At 42.1% G+C, this 18,513-nt stretch overlaps 1 protein-coding gene across 2 annotated transcripts in view; it reads right to left on the bottom strand.

The window, feature by feature from the left end:
* The window catches only part of LOC144141369 (arylsulfatase B-like), a 44,440-nt gene that overhangs the window by 7,001 nt on the left and 18,926 nt on the right, over positions 1–18,513 (bottom strand). For both annotated transcript variants that reach the window (XM_077672956.1, XM_077672957.1), the window contains exons 2-7: positions 12,912–13,016; positions 9,188–9,347; positions 7,861–7,973; positions 6,498–6,608; positions 3,446–3,571; positions 3,034–3,157 (exon numbers count right to left, since the gene is read on the bottom strand). In XM_077672956.1, the coding sequence (XP_077529082.1) occupies positions 3,034–3,157; positions 3,446–3,571; positions 6,498–6,608; positions 7,861–7,973; positions 9,188–9,347; positions 12,912–13,016 (739 nt within the window). The remainder of the gene's footprint in view (positions 1–3,033; positions 3,158–3,445; positions 3,572–6,497; positions 6,609–7,860; positions 7,974–9,187; positions 9,348–12,911; positions 13,017–18,513) is intronic.

Raw genomic sequence — 18,513 nt, 5'->3', positions numbered from 1 at the left:
GTTGTCCATAGTTTCAGTGTTGTCGTCCGCTTCTTAAACTTCATTTCCCTATGTCATCATAAAACGAATGCTGCTCTGCACCTGCTTCGGTGAGCCTCGCGAGGATTACCAGAGTTAGTGCTTTGTTCTTTTGAATAAGACAAAATTATTTTACGCTCTTGTTGGCTATCTTGTTTCGCTTGTCAGAGGCAAAGGGTTCTATATTTTTCAGTGTATAAAAAACGTAACTCTCGCTTCGTCAATCTTTTCTGGTTGTTTTGCTTGCCGACAAGTGTATTTTCTTGTAGCAAGCCATCTATAAGTTTCCGGAACATTTACAACGATGTTGTGAAGATAGGAGCAAAATAAATTTGTAAGAGCAGGTAGTAATAACAAATTTGCAGTTTTTTTATGGCTGACGAAAAAGCACTCAAATGGCTTAAATCCAAGAACAGCGGAACTTGAAGCCACCCGTACCAGCTCGTCATCACAGAAACGAACAAAATTATTATATCACTCGCAAGCGCCTGTCGATATCCGCCATAACCGAAAGAGTTGAAACCGACAGCCACCAAGTTGCTCTGGCAATAAACCGACCACGTTTCTATGATTCGTCATCGTAGAAACACAGACACAGCACTCGCAGGAAAGATGCATTCGAAAGCACAGTCAACGATGTGCTAACACTCACCCTCAACAAAGCAATTCCCATCCCATTTATTAACATGACTAACGACCCCCAGATCTACCTGAAACCTCTCACCACTCACTTCCCGCTGTTATACATTTATTATAATCGACAAGCACGAAAACCAATATTTAAACTGTTCCTCCTCAGGTGAAGACCCAATACCACATGTACGGCTAATAGGCACGAACACGCTAGACGTCGTACCCTTGGCAGGAAACTTGTACGTTTTTGAAATGCGCGTGTAAGTCAGTTTTATCCGCTGCCGCTATTTGGTCAAAATGTCCTCCTGTATAACCTCTGCGCGACCTTCTTCCCAGTATCGACTTTTAAGCAAACCCTACCGTGCTCATCTCCTATATGGAGACTCCCGCCACAAGCCACAACTGCAAACCGCACTTCCAGCAATACGGAGTTTACACGCTACGCTCTCCATAGATTGCCGTCACAGGCTAGTTCCTGCGCCTTGGCCACTTCACGCTCGTACCGACCAAACAATCAGAGCCCCTCGTTTTTTGCCACCCATGGGCGTCCAAGCGCTACGGCACTTCGCCGCCAAGTCTCCACATATGTCCCAACGAATTTGCCTAGCTTTCCTAAAACGCCTATCACTGCCCGAGAGCTCTTTGCGAAATAAATTTCTAGTGCTCATGATCTTTCTCCCTGCATACACTCAGAATTGGTGCCTCCTGAACTCCCCCTTTTAAAAAAACAGGCAATATCAAATCCCACCCTGCTCCTCAAATACGTTTGAGAATCCTGGTCAACATGTCAAATGGCTCTTTTTACTGAGGATGCAGCAACGCCCGTAGTTGGGTTTCCACTAGAAAAAGACCGGCGTTATTTCGAGAAAGTTTTGATGTCTTTTTTTACCTCTGCTGCAAAGCATGACCGTACATCGTTATGAACATTTTTCTCCCGCCAGCTTACAACCCCGCTGCCGATGACGTAAAACCTGCCAACTAAATATTTTTGTAGGCTATTCAGTACTCGCAAATATCCCACGTAAATACCTTTTGACAAAAAATTCTTCAGAAAACCACTTCACGAAAACACGGTTATTAGCTGGGAAAGTAAGTGGAGTCAACACCGCGTATAATAAAATTACAGCCGCCATTCTCTGCCTTCCCGTCTCAAATATCGGGTACGATATATTTTTTGTTTAAATGCTGCGTATGATGGTGACTTAAGTTTTCGAAAATTGTCTGCAAGTTGTCTTTCAGTTAGAATTTCGCCCATGGTTTTCACTTTTGAAAAGGGACAAATATTGAATTTGTGGGAAATCATTAGGCAAGTGGCACTTCCTTGTTTATACGCTTTGTTCTCACCTCTGCAACATATTTATGATGTAAATGTGGTATTTCAAATTTTTTATTCAGTCGACTTTATAGCGTCGTTTTATAGTTTTCAGGTCCAAAGGTGTTCCGCTGGTAAACACTTCAGTCATATTGCTCCATGAAAAACGCTGGTGAAACTCGCATGAGAAATATTTGACGTACTCCTGTTTCCGCCCAGTGGTCGAAACTGTGACTGCGCCAAACTGCGCTCCAGGTAGAAACATTCGTTTGCACAAGTTACTGCGAGTGGAACGTTTTGAAATTTTGGCGTCGCGTGGGCAATTGGGGTTGCTGAAGCTGTTCGCTGTTTGGTAAGTCAAAAAGCCCCAAAACCACGTAATTGAAATAACATTTTGTCGTAACCGGTCGCTGAAGCTATGAAGATGAGGCAAAACGTTACAGAATCTCAATCTGTACCAGATACCTACCAATTCTACGAGGCGGCTCCTGACTGTTTGCATAAAACAGCACTTATATGCGATTGCAATGTGACCTCTACTCGTCTCCCAGAAAAAAGCTTACTATAGAGTCCCGTTTTTGCTTTCATGCAGACAGGAGACTGTGTCTGCCGCAAGATATCGACTGCGAACCCAGACTGGCACCGTATTTCGCTTTTCCAGTGTAATATTTTAATGGGATTGTTTTTGCGTACCCTATAAAAACTGTTGCAGTTATTTTATTTGCTTGTAGAAAGACGCACGTTCAGTTCTGCCCTTGTTTATGCGCTTATGTTAAGTAAACTTTGCATAACATATGAATGCCTCCTCTGCAAATCTAGCTTACGCTTTGTGAAAAAACATCTTCTTTTTACACAGCCGTGGTATGTTTAGTTAGCCCCTCTATTCCACCATTTTTAAACAATTCGTTTGACATCGCTGTCTTATTTGGAGTAATATTTGTGTTCACTAATTTCAACGTGGCAGGTTGCAACACAAATAAGTTTGAAATTGCAATGCTGAACACTCTGCACTTTGTATTTTTGTGCCATAAAAACTCACAGATATATAATGCGGATACGTTTAAATTTACCTGCGTATAAGGTGCGATTTGTTTCTCCAATGTACGGAAATTTTTCAATATTCTCAGCTGGCGCATCCAGAGGAATATCGGATCCTGAATGAGGAGCTTGGTGAGCAAAATAAAGGAATAAAGGCTGAAACGAAGAAATCCGTAGTGTGAGCAGGAGGGCGATGAAAGCACAAAAAATACCAGACGTAAACAATACGAGACGTAAACGGCCCGAAATATTTCATCACAGACGTTCCACTCCAGAAACTGTTAAAAAATGGCTGGTTGTAAAAGTCGTGGCCTAGGTGTTTTTAATTTGAAAGAGAAAAATTAAATTTTTATCGACGAGTACTTTAGCGGTACATACGATAGGACCTGATATAAACAGTCAAATTTTGTTTGTACGCTTTAAGAGAAACCATGCAAAGCTTACCTTTGCTTTGTTGTGGGATTTGATAAGATCAACCGCTCGCTCAGTGAGCAATCCTGTAGAGTATTGGCCGCTCTCGTTTCGAAGTGGCTCTGTGCCAACCCAGAAATCCAGTCCGGTTTTGTTATACTGCCGATACATAAACCGGCATTAGCAAAGGTGAAACACAACAGAACCACATTTTTTAGCAGTCAACTCACTGACTAAATCATGAAGACTCAGAAGTGTACTCAGTTGACATGAAGTCTAATTTTTATTTTTGGTTGTTCATTTCGCTTCCCAGATACTCTTAATCAAATGTGTTTACCGTATTCTCCTTCAAGCAAGTCTAGACAAGTATGCTTTAATGCGAAGACAAGCCCGCCGCACGATTGTACAAGTCGATATCAGTTATTTTTGCCTCAAACCGATAGGTTAGATTTCGGCATATTGGGTTTTTTGCGATTCGCCCTTGACGAAATGGATAATTAGGTAATTTCGTGGGAACTTTCGACAAAAATTCCTTGCTGCACTTTTTCTGCTTTCTGAATTGAATGTGCCATCACAATGAATCCCCTTTGTTGTATGTTTCACGGCTACTTCGTCTTTGCGTATGCTTCTTAGCTTTCTTGTTGTTTCGGCCTTCTGAATATATATGTGGCATGGTGTGCTTCTGCTTCATTGGAGCATTTGGTGGTAGAAATATCTAGCTTCTTCCAGAGACTGATGGCCCAGAGTAGTTTGCAGTAGTTTTTACTACAAGACAAGGCGGGAAACATGTCGAAAAAAATATGGGCTACCCCGAAGGCTACTACGTCAGGATAATCAATGTTTTCCTTCTCCGAACGACAAGTGTTCTTGTCTCGCTCGCTTAAGGGCACCTCCTGGCGGAGCCCTAGTACGCGTGCTTAATCCCAGTGGCAGTAGCCGCTTTTCAGACGTAGGGGAAAAGTGAGGCCGCCTATGTGTCGGGCATTCGGTCTAGGAGCAGTGTCCGAATGTGGTCAAACATTGTGGCAACCTCCACCCCGGTAACCCTGATTGCCCAGGGTACGTTTAAAGGATCAACCTTATATAAATGCAAGTACACCTGCCTTATATGAACTCGTTCGCAACACCGTCAACGCCGAACAAACTACATACATGTAGTCAAAAGAGCAGGGGAAGCCGTGGTGCAGGCGTACAGCAGTAGTTTTACCCCGCCTGGGGCGGGTGTGATTTCCGTTCTGATTAAAAGTACTTAACTTTCTCCGAAGAGATAAATTTACGTTGGTAATTGGAACCCGCATGAGAAGTGTCACGTATGACTGGGCAAGTGAGATAAATTTTTAAAGTGTCTGCAGTCGGTCATTTTTCTTATCGTCGCTCCACCACACCACCAACTTTTTTTTCGTAATGAGCCAATAAGCTTTCCTTACACATGCCATCTAAAATATACTTACCCCTGAATTGCTGGCTTATGAACGGCGTTTAGACCTTTGCTTAGTGAGCCCAGAGTGCATGAAATAGGGAAATCTGACGACTGAATTAGTAAAGTTCTTTTGTTTGAGAAAACAAAAAATGTAGATTAAGCTTTAAAACCTATTGCTGCTTCGTTTAAGTGACCCACGCACTCCTGTTGTAACCTGAACGCAAGGATCTTAAGCAAGTGTTTTTGGCAACCTTTCTGCCCCCTTCAGCAGCCGCAACTCACCTTCCTGACTTAGGTTATATTTTGTTCCAAGCAATTCTGCACTGAAATTTTACAGCTTTGTTTAAAGAAGGAGGCAGTGGAAAGGTTCCGAAACGCGGCTGCTTGTTACACTGGTACTAGTTCAGACTTGTCTTATTTCATTTAATATGCTCCTGATATTCTCAGTCCGAGGAGCACTCGAACGTTTACTAAATATTGCATATATACATAACGGGGTCAATAACGGAGATGCAGATTGTCAGTTTAGAGAAATGGAAAAGAGCTTTAGTTATAACCACAGTAACACCAGCATAAAAATGTCATGTTATTGCGGAATTACAAACTCCAGTGCAATGACGACCAATTGCAGTGTAAAACAGAAAAATAATGTATGATCTATGAGAAAACTAACAAACAGAATAAGTGAGAAGTCAGAACGCGTTCACGTTAACTTCTTACAATTCAGTACTATGTTTATTGTAGTTTTATATTGATTATTATTATTACAAAAAAAAGAATAATGCTTTTGAACGCTGTGAAGGTGGGCGCCAACGAAGATTTTTCAATGTTTGGTTTTGCTATGGTGCGTATTCTCGAATTAATACACGAATTATAGTTGTTAGCTCACTTGGGCATTCTACGATAGGAAGTTGCAATTTATTCTAAACATGATTGAAGCCATCCAAAGAGGGTAAAGTGTATCCGGCAACTGCGGTGGCTTGACGTTTTCTACGTACTCGGGCTTCTCAGCACGCCGACGTTGCTTCAATTTCCCCTATCCTACCCGTGATTGAACGACAGGCAATAAACAAAGCTGTTCGGCAAGTTGGTGCGTTGTTTAAAAAATAGAGCGCGACTTGGACAACGATAGTAAACAAGGACGACGGGACAAGCGCTCACTAGCAACTAACATTTATTGAAGCATTATCTCATATCTATACAAGTATCATTAGAAGCATGCGCACAAGGGTACAATAAATAGAAGGCATCAAATAAAAACACGATCAAAGTGACGTTTTCAAAACTCCAACTTTTTCGAACGGAAAAGCAAATGTGTATCGCCGACGCACTTGTCCCATTTCTGCTTAATAAAAAATGCTTCCAACAGGTTAATCGCCACTGTATTATCACTCCTGCCGAGAATTGTAGTCTGCTCAAAGAAAGTTCTGCATTTTTCCAAAGGACTGGCAGGCCTGCAATCTTCGCATGCTGCAGGCGGCCATCCCATAAGGATATAAATCTGCTACTGCTGATAACAGTGCAAATTGTCGCCTCGCAAAAATAAACCATAATCCTAGCCATATACATTTGCGCAGTAACACATATGTAGTGAGATGATTTAAATCTATGCTCACCAATTGTTAATAAACCAACCCCTAACAATGTCAGCCGAAACAATCATACCATCGTGGCAGTGTGAGAACGGTAGTCCACCTCCGCCCCGTAAAATCCGTAGAAGGTGTCGAATCCTCGGTATGTTGGCGTATATTCCTTTGCGAAATTTCCCACGTGCCACTGAAAAGAACAAATGGTAGCATGTCTTTGCAAATTAGAAGTTTACATCTGAAAACAATCCCAAATATATTATTATTTTTTCTATTGCAGTGTCGAAATCACTATTCAGTCTCAAAGAGCACGTAAGGCGAATTCACTGCAAAAAAAAAAACAGTAACAAATTTAAATTCAGGCCTATTAAATATTTGTCCTAATTCAAATGAAGATTTTGGTGTTAAAACTGGCCTACACGTACCACCAGACGAGGCTCATTTTTTGTCCACTTTTTGCACGTCTCGTGAAGCCTGCGCTCCTTTAGGCAAATTTACCACAGTAAATTACAATTTTCTAAGCCAAAATGGCTACTAACGAAGTGTGGTATTACTACTTAAACTTTTGTCCAGGGACGAGGGAAAACTAGTACGTCTGGTGGATACGTCATTTAAAATTGGGATCGTTTGGTTTTGGATCCCTGGTGAGAAGATACACCAGAACTTGTGCAAGGTTTGAAGTATATCTGAGACCATAAAAACATGTTTTGGTGCTTAGTGGCAAATGGCATCAGGACTGCTGCGTTGAAAGATTTACAAAGCGTTCCTAGTACGTATTTCTGTGTAAGGTCCTCATCCCACACCCACAAGTTTTCGCATACTGTTTCTATTGCTTCACGTAAAGTTTGACCGTCGCTCTGACTTCAGTTGGAATTAAACCAAATCCCATAGGAATGCTGTTCTCGTCCCTTTTGTTCTGTTATTGAAAACGCAAGCGAATAAAAAGTCTTCTTCGACTACATGCACATGATACCTCCAATCATACGGGGGCCACTTCAGAAGAACATAGCGCTTCATTGATTCCTTTATTAAGGCCAGTAATACGGTTGCTATGCCACACTTTGCATGGTCTCAAGCTTAATGCAGTCAACATCAGAGGAACCCGCATTTTCACGTTTAGGGTCGCCCATCGAGATATCACATCTCGCAAACTTTGGACAGTTGAGCTTCGGCTGCTGTTTTGCTCTTTCAATGCTACTAGGAAGCAATTCACAACTTCCTAAGTTCAAACATCGACTCAGAATATGTAGCCTAACTGCCATGTCTGTAAGAGCATAAAAGGTATGTCAGAACACCAGTAGAGGGTCACCATATAAGGAAATTTAATTTAGCAGAAGGTTTTCTCTTTGAAGCTTTACAATTGAATAATTTGATGATTCTTAACGTAGACGCTTTTTGATCCCCTTACAATTTCGTTTTGTTGATAATCTTAGTCTGCTCACCTTTCCAACCATGTGTGTCTCGTATCCCAGGTCCTTAAATGTCTCAGGCATTACCTTTACTTTAGGCGATAAGCCCCAGGGCTCTGCAGCGAGGATAATTGATTGCTGCATTCCTGTAGAGTGAAATGAAAACTTTTAATATGATAACAAACATCGTCCTTGCTCGTAGGTGTCCAGCATGCAATAATGAGAAAGGAAATGGATGCAGCAGTAGCACCTTCCGTTAAATAACTAACAATACGAGCCAAAATCTGAGCTCGTAATTTGAGGATAGACAAGCAATTATCACTTTTCATGCTTAAGTATTGTAGAAGCTACTTGAAAAAGGTGTAAGATATTTTGGACAACCTGTGTGCACAGTCAAGTAAAATTGTATAAAAAGAATAAACTGCAGGAAGAGAATATACAGCCAAACCGTAACTCTCCGCCGGCTTGCCGGAATTGCTATGACAGTGCTTTCTGCGTTTTTAAAAAAACAACTTAAGGCTTAGCCTTCTTCCTTTTACCAGTGATGTTTCAGCAGTTGGAATGTTGGCGTGTAATTTATTTTTGTTAATAAAGTCCTCGCGAAAGAGAAATCACGACCATAGGATACGGCGTTTGACAACCGCTCCTGAATAGGATAGGCCAGGCAATGTCTAATAAAAGACACCGACTGCTTTCGCCATAACGCACGAATAAAAAGTGGAAAATGACATTGGCTATGAAAAAAACAAACGAAAGAGACAACCTTAGGAAATTCTGAGGTAGCCCAATGTGTGATATGCGGCAATAACTACTATCATGTGGACGTCTAACGCGTTCTAGAAATGCAGAAATTGGCACATAGGCGTGTGCCTTGGAAACGTGCCTAGGTACAGTCACATCAATAATTTCTTTACTCTAGCCCATGTAGCGGGGAGCAAACCTTTTTGAGCCTCTGAAAGCTTGCTAACCAAGCAATATTTGATAAATATATTTATTTTTTAAGCTAGGGATGTTCGGCAAAACGGTTAGTTTTGCCGAATAGGTTTTCCCGTAAATCGCATTACGTTTTTTATATTGTTCAGACAATAGCTTCGCCAAATCGAAGTACGCACGGTTTTTTTTATAGCAGTCACGTAAAACAATTGCATAAAAATAAAACTCAGTCTCGATTGTTTTGTGTATGACTATCCGTCTGCTTTTTTGTACAGCGTTTCCCCGAATTGTTCGTTTTGAAGCACATTTAGTTCATTGCTTTTTCAAAAAAGAAAACGTTCACTCTAAAGCAGATACATTTTACTAATCAAATGACTCAAAGTAGCGCAGTCCATATTGCAGGAAAGAAGGAGGAGTGAGCACTAACCTGTGTGTATAGGGTATAGCCCCGTTAATAATGCCGCCCGGGATGGCGTACATGCAGTCACGGCGTAGTGGTTGTTCAAGATAATACCGTCAGCGGCCAGGGTATCAATATTTGATGTAGGTATTTGGGGCGATCCATGGAAACTCACGTCATCCCATCCCTGTATGGAATCCACCATCAGTATATTTGGAGGGATTTTCATCGCAACCCTCCCACAGTATACTGCTGGCCAAATCTTAAGTAAAATATTTCAAGCAAATTGCCTATTATAAACTTTGAACCTAATTGCATAATCTTGGAAGACCAAGTGTTGGATTGCCATTTTACTTATGCAAAAACGGGGCCTATCCACCACGGTATACGCTGTTGGCGTACTTTGCTTAATCAGCTCAAAAGTCTGAAACACAAAACAGTAGCTAAGAATACGAGTGGGAGTTTACTAAACATGACTTGAAGCCCTAACTGAAAAACACTAAACACTTCTCCTCAACATTGTAAGTAAGGCCTAACGGCACGCTTTTATTTTGTAATTTGTCAACATGGACAATTTGAATACCTCATTATTTGTCCCAAGGTACGTCAATAGGCCCGAACACGCGCTCATCGCGCGACCTATAAGTGAAATTTTAGCTTTATTTTGGTGCCCGGTTACATTAGGACCATACTTATTTTTTCTTGACGTATTGCGCGCCCACCAATTATTTCTATACACTGTTGTCTACTTATGACTTTCTACGTATACGTGTGAGGGCTGCTTGCGCGGGTGTCATATTAGGAGGTGCTGGATAAGTAATCAACCAAATCATAGTCACTTATGGATAAGGCACATAGATGGTAGACCATACGAATTCAACCAAAAAAGTGTGTATGGGTATTACAAATACCAAGGACGTTGTGCACACAAACAATCGCGCTTACAAGCAATGGGGCACTAGACACCACAATCAGCAGCAATGTACTTCGCTTTTGAGCAACACTTTCTTGTTGGACGACAAAATATATCATTCAAACCACTTACAAAAAAACTGAACATGCCTTTGCATAATCAGAGTTCACGAATAAAATAGGACTACAATTGTGATTGATTGTGCTGAAAAAGTAGTTTAATCTTTCCGGGGAAAATATGGAGTCCTAGGCTAGGAAAATCCATATTAGTCGACCGGATATAGGAAAAATCCCCGAAGTGGAGTAAGTTTCTGCGAAGGAAAGTTTGACATCCACCTCAATGCGCCCATACAGCTACAAAATAAAGCTATGCCGCTTTCTCAGAAACATTGCAGTTGAAGAAAAATTCGACCTGGTCCTTGAGAAAGCTGTGTAGCATTCCGTCGTGCTGTATGGCTTCATTGAAGTTTACGCCAAACTTTCCTTCCCAAAATTCATCGTGATGAATTGCCTTACTCTTTATGGTTATTTATGTCTATGTTTTCTGAATACGCTCATTTATGTGTTCCACCAACACTGTTGCTGCTCACTTGTAATGGGGAGTGGAAGCATTGTCAATCAGCGAATGGAGCTTTTCTCTGCATCCTGATGTTAGAGTTTACAACTATAAAATAAAGCATCCATGTCTCTGTGTTTCTCTAATTATGACGGCTCCGATATCAAGAATGTGGCGTTCCTATGTGCGACACCAAAGCATTGCACATAAAATGAGAGCGCTTCCCTTAACGCTGCCCCTGAACACCGAATTTTATCTTTGTGGGATATACGGGGATCACATTTTACTAAGCTTACCAGCTCAAACCTGAAATATGTTGCACTCGCACCATTTTTGTGCGAAAGGTGAACTGGAGCGGCGGAATGGCGCTAAGAAAGCCGACCATTGTAAGCAGTGCAAATAAAGTCAAATTTCTAAAAAAAATGAGACCACAGCACTGGAGGATACGTGAAGAGAAAGCAAAGAAATGCGCTAGCGAAGACGTTGTCATTACCGTGGTGGTGGTACTAAATAATTACGATCTTATCGGGCTGCTGCAACACATTGCGCTAAAGCGTACGTTGTATACGCGAATAAAACACGCAGGATACTTCAATGAAACGTGTTGGTGGGCTAGTTTGTTGGTACCTAATGGGAGGCTCAGCGCAAAAAACACCAGGACGGCGGCCGACGAAAGAGGCGCTGGGTCGTCTGCCACCATCCTCGTTTTCTTTCCGCCGAGACTTCTATTAAACACGCAGGCAGTTTTGCGCAATACAGTAGGGCGGCGTAGCGAAAACTGAAAAGTTGTTTCGCACTTCAAACCTACTCCTGAGGGCTTCACTACATGGTAAAAAGAAGTGCCAAGTTATCCCATAATTTTAGGTGTAGTATGTACATCTTACAGAAACTTTCCCCTTTAGGAACCTTTCACAGCATAGGTAACCCATTCTCCAACAAAAACTGGTATCTGTGATGGATTTGTTAACGACAAAGTACATTCGTCTACTAATAATATTAGCCGTTTTAAAACACCGGGCATTATCAAAGGTTAGATTTTATTCTATTTTGTACTTTAGGCTACTAGCGACAGAAAGATTGGCTGTCCAAAAAAAACGACGTTGTTGTAGCTAATAAAAATCGATGTCCGCATTTTCATCAAGTAGGATGTCATACTTGTGTTAGCACAACCTTATTGTTATAGCACAATATTCTTTAGTTGCATTAGATAAATATTTCTGAACTGTTGACAGGAATCACGTCGAAGATCAAAGTCAGAGGTGTTTATTCAATATTAAATATTTTGCTCCGGAGTTGCGGGACTCATTGCGCATCAATGCTACGTATCTTTATTGTATACTGCTACTCTTCCGTGTAAAAGTACAGCCACCGCTGAGATACATTCCTTCCCGTGCTAGATTTTATATGAGCTTGGTGAAATAGTGAGAAGGTGTCAGTGACTATCTTCTGACGCTTTGTTTATGCAGTTGTCTTTGTGTCGTGCGAAATTTTAGCTCTTTTTATAATATTGTACATTGCAATTTCCTCGCAAAGACGCTGAAGTCATTGTTCCCAAACGTACCTAGCTAACGGCGGACTTTTACGATTACTTGGCTGTCATTATTCGCAAAATCAGCTTTAAACACTTCCGATATTTCATCTACTTTGAAGGAATGCTTTTGTTGTGCTCACCACACCCACAATGTACGCTTCTCAAAGTCTGTAAAATGAGTTTTGAAATTGTCTAAAAGAAGCCTTGTTGTAGGCCAAAGTACACATTTAAAATAAATGTAATAATATGTACGGCACCTGATACATCCGTTGCTTCTTTTGACAGGTTTACCACACCGGTTGCGTGCGGGTACAACAAAATGGTAAGAAGCTAGCTTGCAGGTCCTAAAAGCATTTTTAACTCTGACAGTCTAGGGATGTTCAAAAAATTGCACGTGAAGAAATGCCTTCAAAAATTGTTACCGCGGTTTGAGATAAGTCTGAGTAAAGTTATCTAACACGAAGCTGCAGTCGGGTGATTTAAAAGTTACTAACATCTTCTCTATTTGCGAAGAGAACTTTCCAACATACGAATTGTATATATTACAAGCTTTTGATGCATTAAGCTGTAGTGTCTACGTGCTAACATTACTGTTTGATAGCGCACGCAGGGACTATTGCATTGACCAGTAACAAAATCCGAAAGAGTTGTTCTCTCACGCCCTTTCGGCCACTGCAACTTTAGAAGAAACACAGTTTTGCTTTTTATGCAAAGTATCTCTACGTTGGGGGAAAAGAATTGAAAGCACGCACCATGTCATCTGCCAAGATGATTATTATGTTTGGCGGCAGCTTCTTGGAAAGGGAATAGCCAACACAAGCCGCAAAAAGCAGCGCTAACCTATAAAGGGAAGACATCTGTGCGAAAAAAAAAGGAATCAAACAAAGGTGAGCAACAGTAATATGCGACAATACACACACGAAAAGCCATCATCTCTAACGCTAAAAACGACGAAATATGATAAAAACATTGCACAAAACTACATTGATTTTCCCAGTAGACCGATATCACATTGAAAATTATCAATGAGGGATATCAGTGCTGGCTTCAACGGAAGTAAATAGACGTAGTAAGCAATGATCCAAGAGGCGTTCTTGGAAGCTTGGCGCGGTGTTTTAAATAAAGCTAGTGTATAATCTGGGTCTGGAGTCGAGATCTCCCCTAAAGAAAAAAAATGATCTAACACAGATTTTAAAATAGCTTATCAAAATAGCGCTAAACGAGAATGAGTATATTTGCCTGAGAAGAACGGGTTAGAAGGCAACATAAGATAGATTTCAGTTGCGGCAATTATATAGAAAATTCGCTCTGTATCAATACATGTCTTATTACTTATTCAAAAAAAATACTATGCGGACAGTCACTGGGCAAAAAAACGACAATATCATCACCCAATGGCTTTCCAGTAGGGTAAATTATGGTATTTGTTCCTACGATTTCCACGAGGATGTTTAGACAGCGCGTATAATAGAACAGCCCAGTTAACGGTTTTGATAGGAGTGGTAGAAAGCAGAATTGCAACACTAAGAAATATACAGGTGAGATTGCATCGAGATATAACTTGAGGCTACTGAGTGCAGTTTTCTGCAAACGCAGGTATAGAAAACTGACAAAAAGGAGCCCCAACGGCACAACAAAACTGAAATTACCTTACCGGTTCAGTAGGAGACGAGGCGGTACCAGGAAAGGTTCAGGAGAGTGATCTAATGATGGTTTAGTGAGAATAAGGGCTTAATCTCCAAAAAATAAAAAAAAGGCGCATAGTAAGGAAGGCGGCATACAGACAGTAAAGCCCGGTGCACGGTAGTTTAACATAACCCGCTATACCAGAGTGGCGCTTTGCCACGGTGACAACGCGGGCAATGAGGTATACTCAATGAGAATTTAACAATAAAAATAGGAGAGTGAACCGCTGGTAAGGGTAAAACTGCATATAGGAAACAAACTGAGAAGCAAAGCAAAAGAAACAAAGCAAGTGATTGCGAAAGATAGGAACGAAACATTTTCGATTTCGCTGGATCAAATTGAATGCGAAGCTGTCAAAAATATATTACAGAAATAAAAAAGCACCGTTCTTTCGTAGAAGAAAGCAAAGTTTGAGGAATATTTGCAGATGGTATTAGGCATACGAGCAAATAAGAAGTATATTTTATAAATAATAACTGTACCCAATCAAACAGAAAGATGGTAACATTAAGCCCAGCATCCATGGATATCAAAAGTAGCAGAACAGTTCCACGTCAGTTTATACGTTGTGAAGTTTGGTCATTAGAGCCTACTGAGCTTACGATCCTTGCTTTCCATGGCACGCTAGTAGCTGAACAGAAAATGGCGAAGGCCATCAAAGGCACAAAAATCTCCGTCTGGAGAAGGCAAAACCACAGATGGAATAAAGGAGAGAGGACACGTTGGCCTATTCATTCTGGCAAAAGTATTTTGACGTTTAACGGCTTTGAATGTAGCTTTACCCTAGAAAAACATCAATGCAGTTCTGATTAGTAAGAACAAAGGAACAAAATAAGTTTGGGTTTAAATACCCACGAGACTACTCTCGGCCGTAAAGAAACTTTTAGGGGCGAAGCTCTTTAGGGCGTGGGTCTGTCCATCCTCGACGTATGTATGTAGCCACCTCTAGTTTAGTTCTTGGATTGTTTACTAGATGGCGTGGATACCTCTAGTTTAGTTCTTGGATTGTTTACTAGATGGCGGTACTTGTATATGATGAAAAGATGCGCTTGGATTGTTTACTAGATGGCGTGGCTACCTCTAGTTTAGTTCTTGGATTGTTTACTGGATGGCGGGGAGCGTTGTAATAAAATCCGTTCGCTGTTGGCGCGCGCTCGGAGTCGCCCGATGGATAAGGCTGCAGATGTGCGAGCCCGCGAGGCAGAAGCGCTCCGTGAAGCTGCGCGACGCCGCCGCCAAGATCCTGCCGTACGAGAGCGGGAGGCCGAAGCGTGTCGTCTGGCTGCGCGACGACCCCGCCAAGATCCCAGCGTTCCCAGCGTCACGGCAACGGCGCGAGGACCCTGCCGTACGCAAAGCGGCACGGCTGCGGCGCGAAGAGGATCTCCAAGACGTCAGAGAACGGGAAGCAGCGAGAAAGCGCGCGTATCGGCAGGCAGACCCCGATGCAGTGAGAGCTCGTGAGGCGTCTGCAAAACGCATCAGGCGAGCTCAGCCCCAAGGTGCCGACGCGCGGTTTAAGCGAGACTTTCTAGACGTTACGTTCGGACTTTCACTGAAGAGTCACGGTTTTACCGATGATTTCCCCTCAGGAGCTTCGCCCACTCATCATCTTTCACCCCATGGATATGATGTGAATTTTTTTATAAGCTAAGTGTTAACCTAATATGCGACAGCCTAGAATTCGAACAACCAAGAAAAGAGGCTGAGTAGAGAAAAGGAAACTCTGCAAAAGATAACTGACACAACATCATATGTAATAGAGCAATATTATGATAAAATCTTAACGTGTCCCTTATAAACTATAAACAGGCGTTTTATTTATTAGGAACCGCAGCAGTGCGGAAGTAATAAGCTACCAGAGAATAGAGGAGACCTACATAACGCTCTGAGACGATATATATAAAAAACGTCTGGGCAATAAAATTTATCACAAGAAAACCAAAAAATTCCCAAAACGAGAGAGATAACGAGAGAGAGGTACGGTCTCGCCAAAAGTGCTTACATCATGTTTGGACGGGACATTCAGTAAGCTTTTGATGGAGGCGCAAAGCAAAAACGCACGTGTGTAGGAGATTTGGGCGCACGTTAATGATCCCCAGGTGGTCAAAATTAATCTGGAGCTCTCAACTACGGCGCGCCTCGTCGCCTCAGTTGCGTCGGCGGGTTAAACACTACAATCAATGAAATATTGACATTCAATAAGCTTGACAGGCAAAACTCACAATTTTCAATAAACGGTGAACTCGAACCATTTAAAACTTGAAAGCGACATAATCTTGCACAGCAAGTTTACAGAACACCAAATGCCTTTGCCACTACTCTAACAAAATTTAGCCCTCGGTAAAAAATAAATATATCAGTAAACCTCAACCAATGATAAATAATTGGGCTCAGAGCGACTCTTAAAATTAGTAACAAATTTTTAGAACAAGTGGGAGATTTTAATGACCTCAGAAGCGTCGTCAGTGCTTATCCAACCAGAAAACAAAAATCATCATTCCTATAGAAATAGCGTGTGGTCTACAAGGAAAGCACTTACGAATAATTAAAAGTAATCTATACCTACATACAAAACGAATACTAGACAACCAATGCATTCTGCTGCCAATTATATATCCGGCAGAAACTTGACGCCTTATAAAGAACTGCTATCAAACTTAGTCTTCTCATCTTTACGGGGAGCGGAGCTGGATTGGAGTAGCTCTTGGGGACAAGAAACGAGCTCTTTGGATTAACAAACAAAATAAAGAAAAGTTAGAGTTCAACATACGAAAAACATCCAGACATGAGATGGTCACGTAGTAAGACGAATTGGAAACGAATTGCCACGAGGGTTACCGACTAGATAACGAACGACGGGACTAGATGTAGGGGAAGACAGTAACTTGATGCGGATAAGGAACGAAACAAATTGGAGGCCAGGAATGTACTATACTAGCAAGGGACAGGAGCGGGCACAGGTCAATGGGAGAAGCCTTCGAACTGGAGTAAACTTAAGTAAGCTTTAGATGACATGATAATAATACAAGAGGTATCCGTGAGTGTGCCCAACTCTAAATCTTACATTTTGGTCTTTCTCGCTGACGTCTTTGTTTTCATCAAGCGGAAAAATCGGGTTTGTTCTATGGCAGAATAAATTCGCTTAGGAGTACATATTCAGGCAAAGGAATAACTCAAGCGAGGAAATTTTAGGGGCGAAGCTCATCTTGCTCTGACCCTGTCCCATGCCTCGTTGGTACTCGTTGCTGCACGGCACCAGGATGATGATTGTGCAGGATCTCCCTAGGGATTCGCCAACATAAGATTGTCCAAAGAGGGCAAAACGTGAACGCCTTCGTTACTACCGAACAAGGAGGAGAGGAAGAAGAAGAGGTTGTCGTTCGTTGCCTGCGAGCACAAGACACGTACCGTGGGTACGCGACGCAAGACGCTCTGCAGAAGGCGACGGCCAAGGTGCCTGAAACGTGACACACCGAATTAGCCAACTTACCCGTTGAGAGCCTCATCGTCCCAAAAAAGTCCTACATAATCACCAAAAACATCGACGTCGTCGACGGGCTTGTCAACGAAGCGGTGGAGAAGTATCAAGCTTTGCGAGCGAGGAGGGGTGGTTTTTGCCATGGTGTTAGAGCCGCCGGCGCGGCGTGTTAACGCCCGCATTTCCCATTGCCGTGACGGATCGCGCTGGCGCACTGCGGGCCATAGCGGGCCGCTCCGGCGGCTGCGGGCCGCTGCGAGGAAGGCGCGGCGCGGGTTCGAGCGCGTGAAGAATGAACATATTCTAGCGGACTGGCCAGTTCATTGAACTTGGTTCAAATAAGACAAGAGTAGCAGTGAAATGTATTGCTAACAGAATGGTTCAAGTGTTGTCTCCTTTTCAGGAAGTAAATAGCTTACGGCGCGATCAGTCGCAACGTAGCACGTGTTCGCAATGCAATCGAAATGTAGGATTCCTACCGAACGCAAACCTCAGCATTGCGGTTAATTACGAGCGTTTCGAGAATGTGTTGTAAATGAGTGAGATCCAAGTAAACCTGTAATCTTCGCTGTAGCGAGGTGTCATTGGTACGCACTCTCCTAGGTTGATTTCTGCAGCCGATAAAGCAGGCTAAATCCTTCGTCATTGTTGCTGTTCCAGTACAATATCAGAAATAAATAAAACAAGTGAAGACAAGTTTTATTGAACTATTTACAGCAGTGGGTTGAGCTACATGAAAGAAATAAAGAACGGCGTGCCTCATATACATAAGGTGTTCTTGGCATGTAAAACTCCCAAAACAGCAACGAATAATCCGACACATGTACGGAAATTGGCCACTACACCAGCTTAGATTTCTTTCTGAGCTCTCGCGTTTTGTTTGCCCTTTGGTGTGCTTTTAGTTTGCAGTGCTGCCGCATTCTCATTGAGATATAATGCAACATCTGAGTGATTATGTCGGTCTTGTGAGCGGCACACGGAAATGAGAAATGATAGTTGTCCATCCTTATCCAGAGTTTGCTCGTAAGAAAATTGCTTGCAGAGTGCTTCTGAAAGCAAGTTTTTGTGGCGCAAACAAGATTAAAGACGTTGGTAGTAGGGTGCAGCAGGTTTGCACGAGTCTTGCAGTTTACAAAAGCAGTTTCGGGCTTTTCTGAGGTTGTCCTCTGTGAGACAAGCCCCAGCTT

Source organism: Haemaphysalis longicornis, unplaced genomic scaffold (genome assembly GCF_048455015.1).
Source record: "Haemaphysalis longicornis isolate Haplotype H1 unplaced genomic scaffold, Haemaphysalis longicornis Haplotype H1 scaffold_6, whole genome shotgun sequence".
Classification (NCBI taxonomy): Eukaryota; Metazoa; Arthropoda; class Arachnida; order Ixodida; family Ixodidae; genus Haemaphysalis; species Haemaphysalis longicornis.
This window is presented reverse-complemented; position numbering and strand designations above follow the sequence as displayed.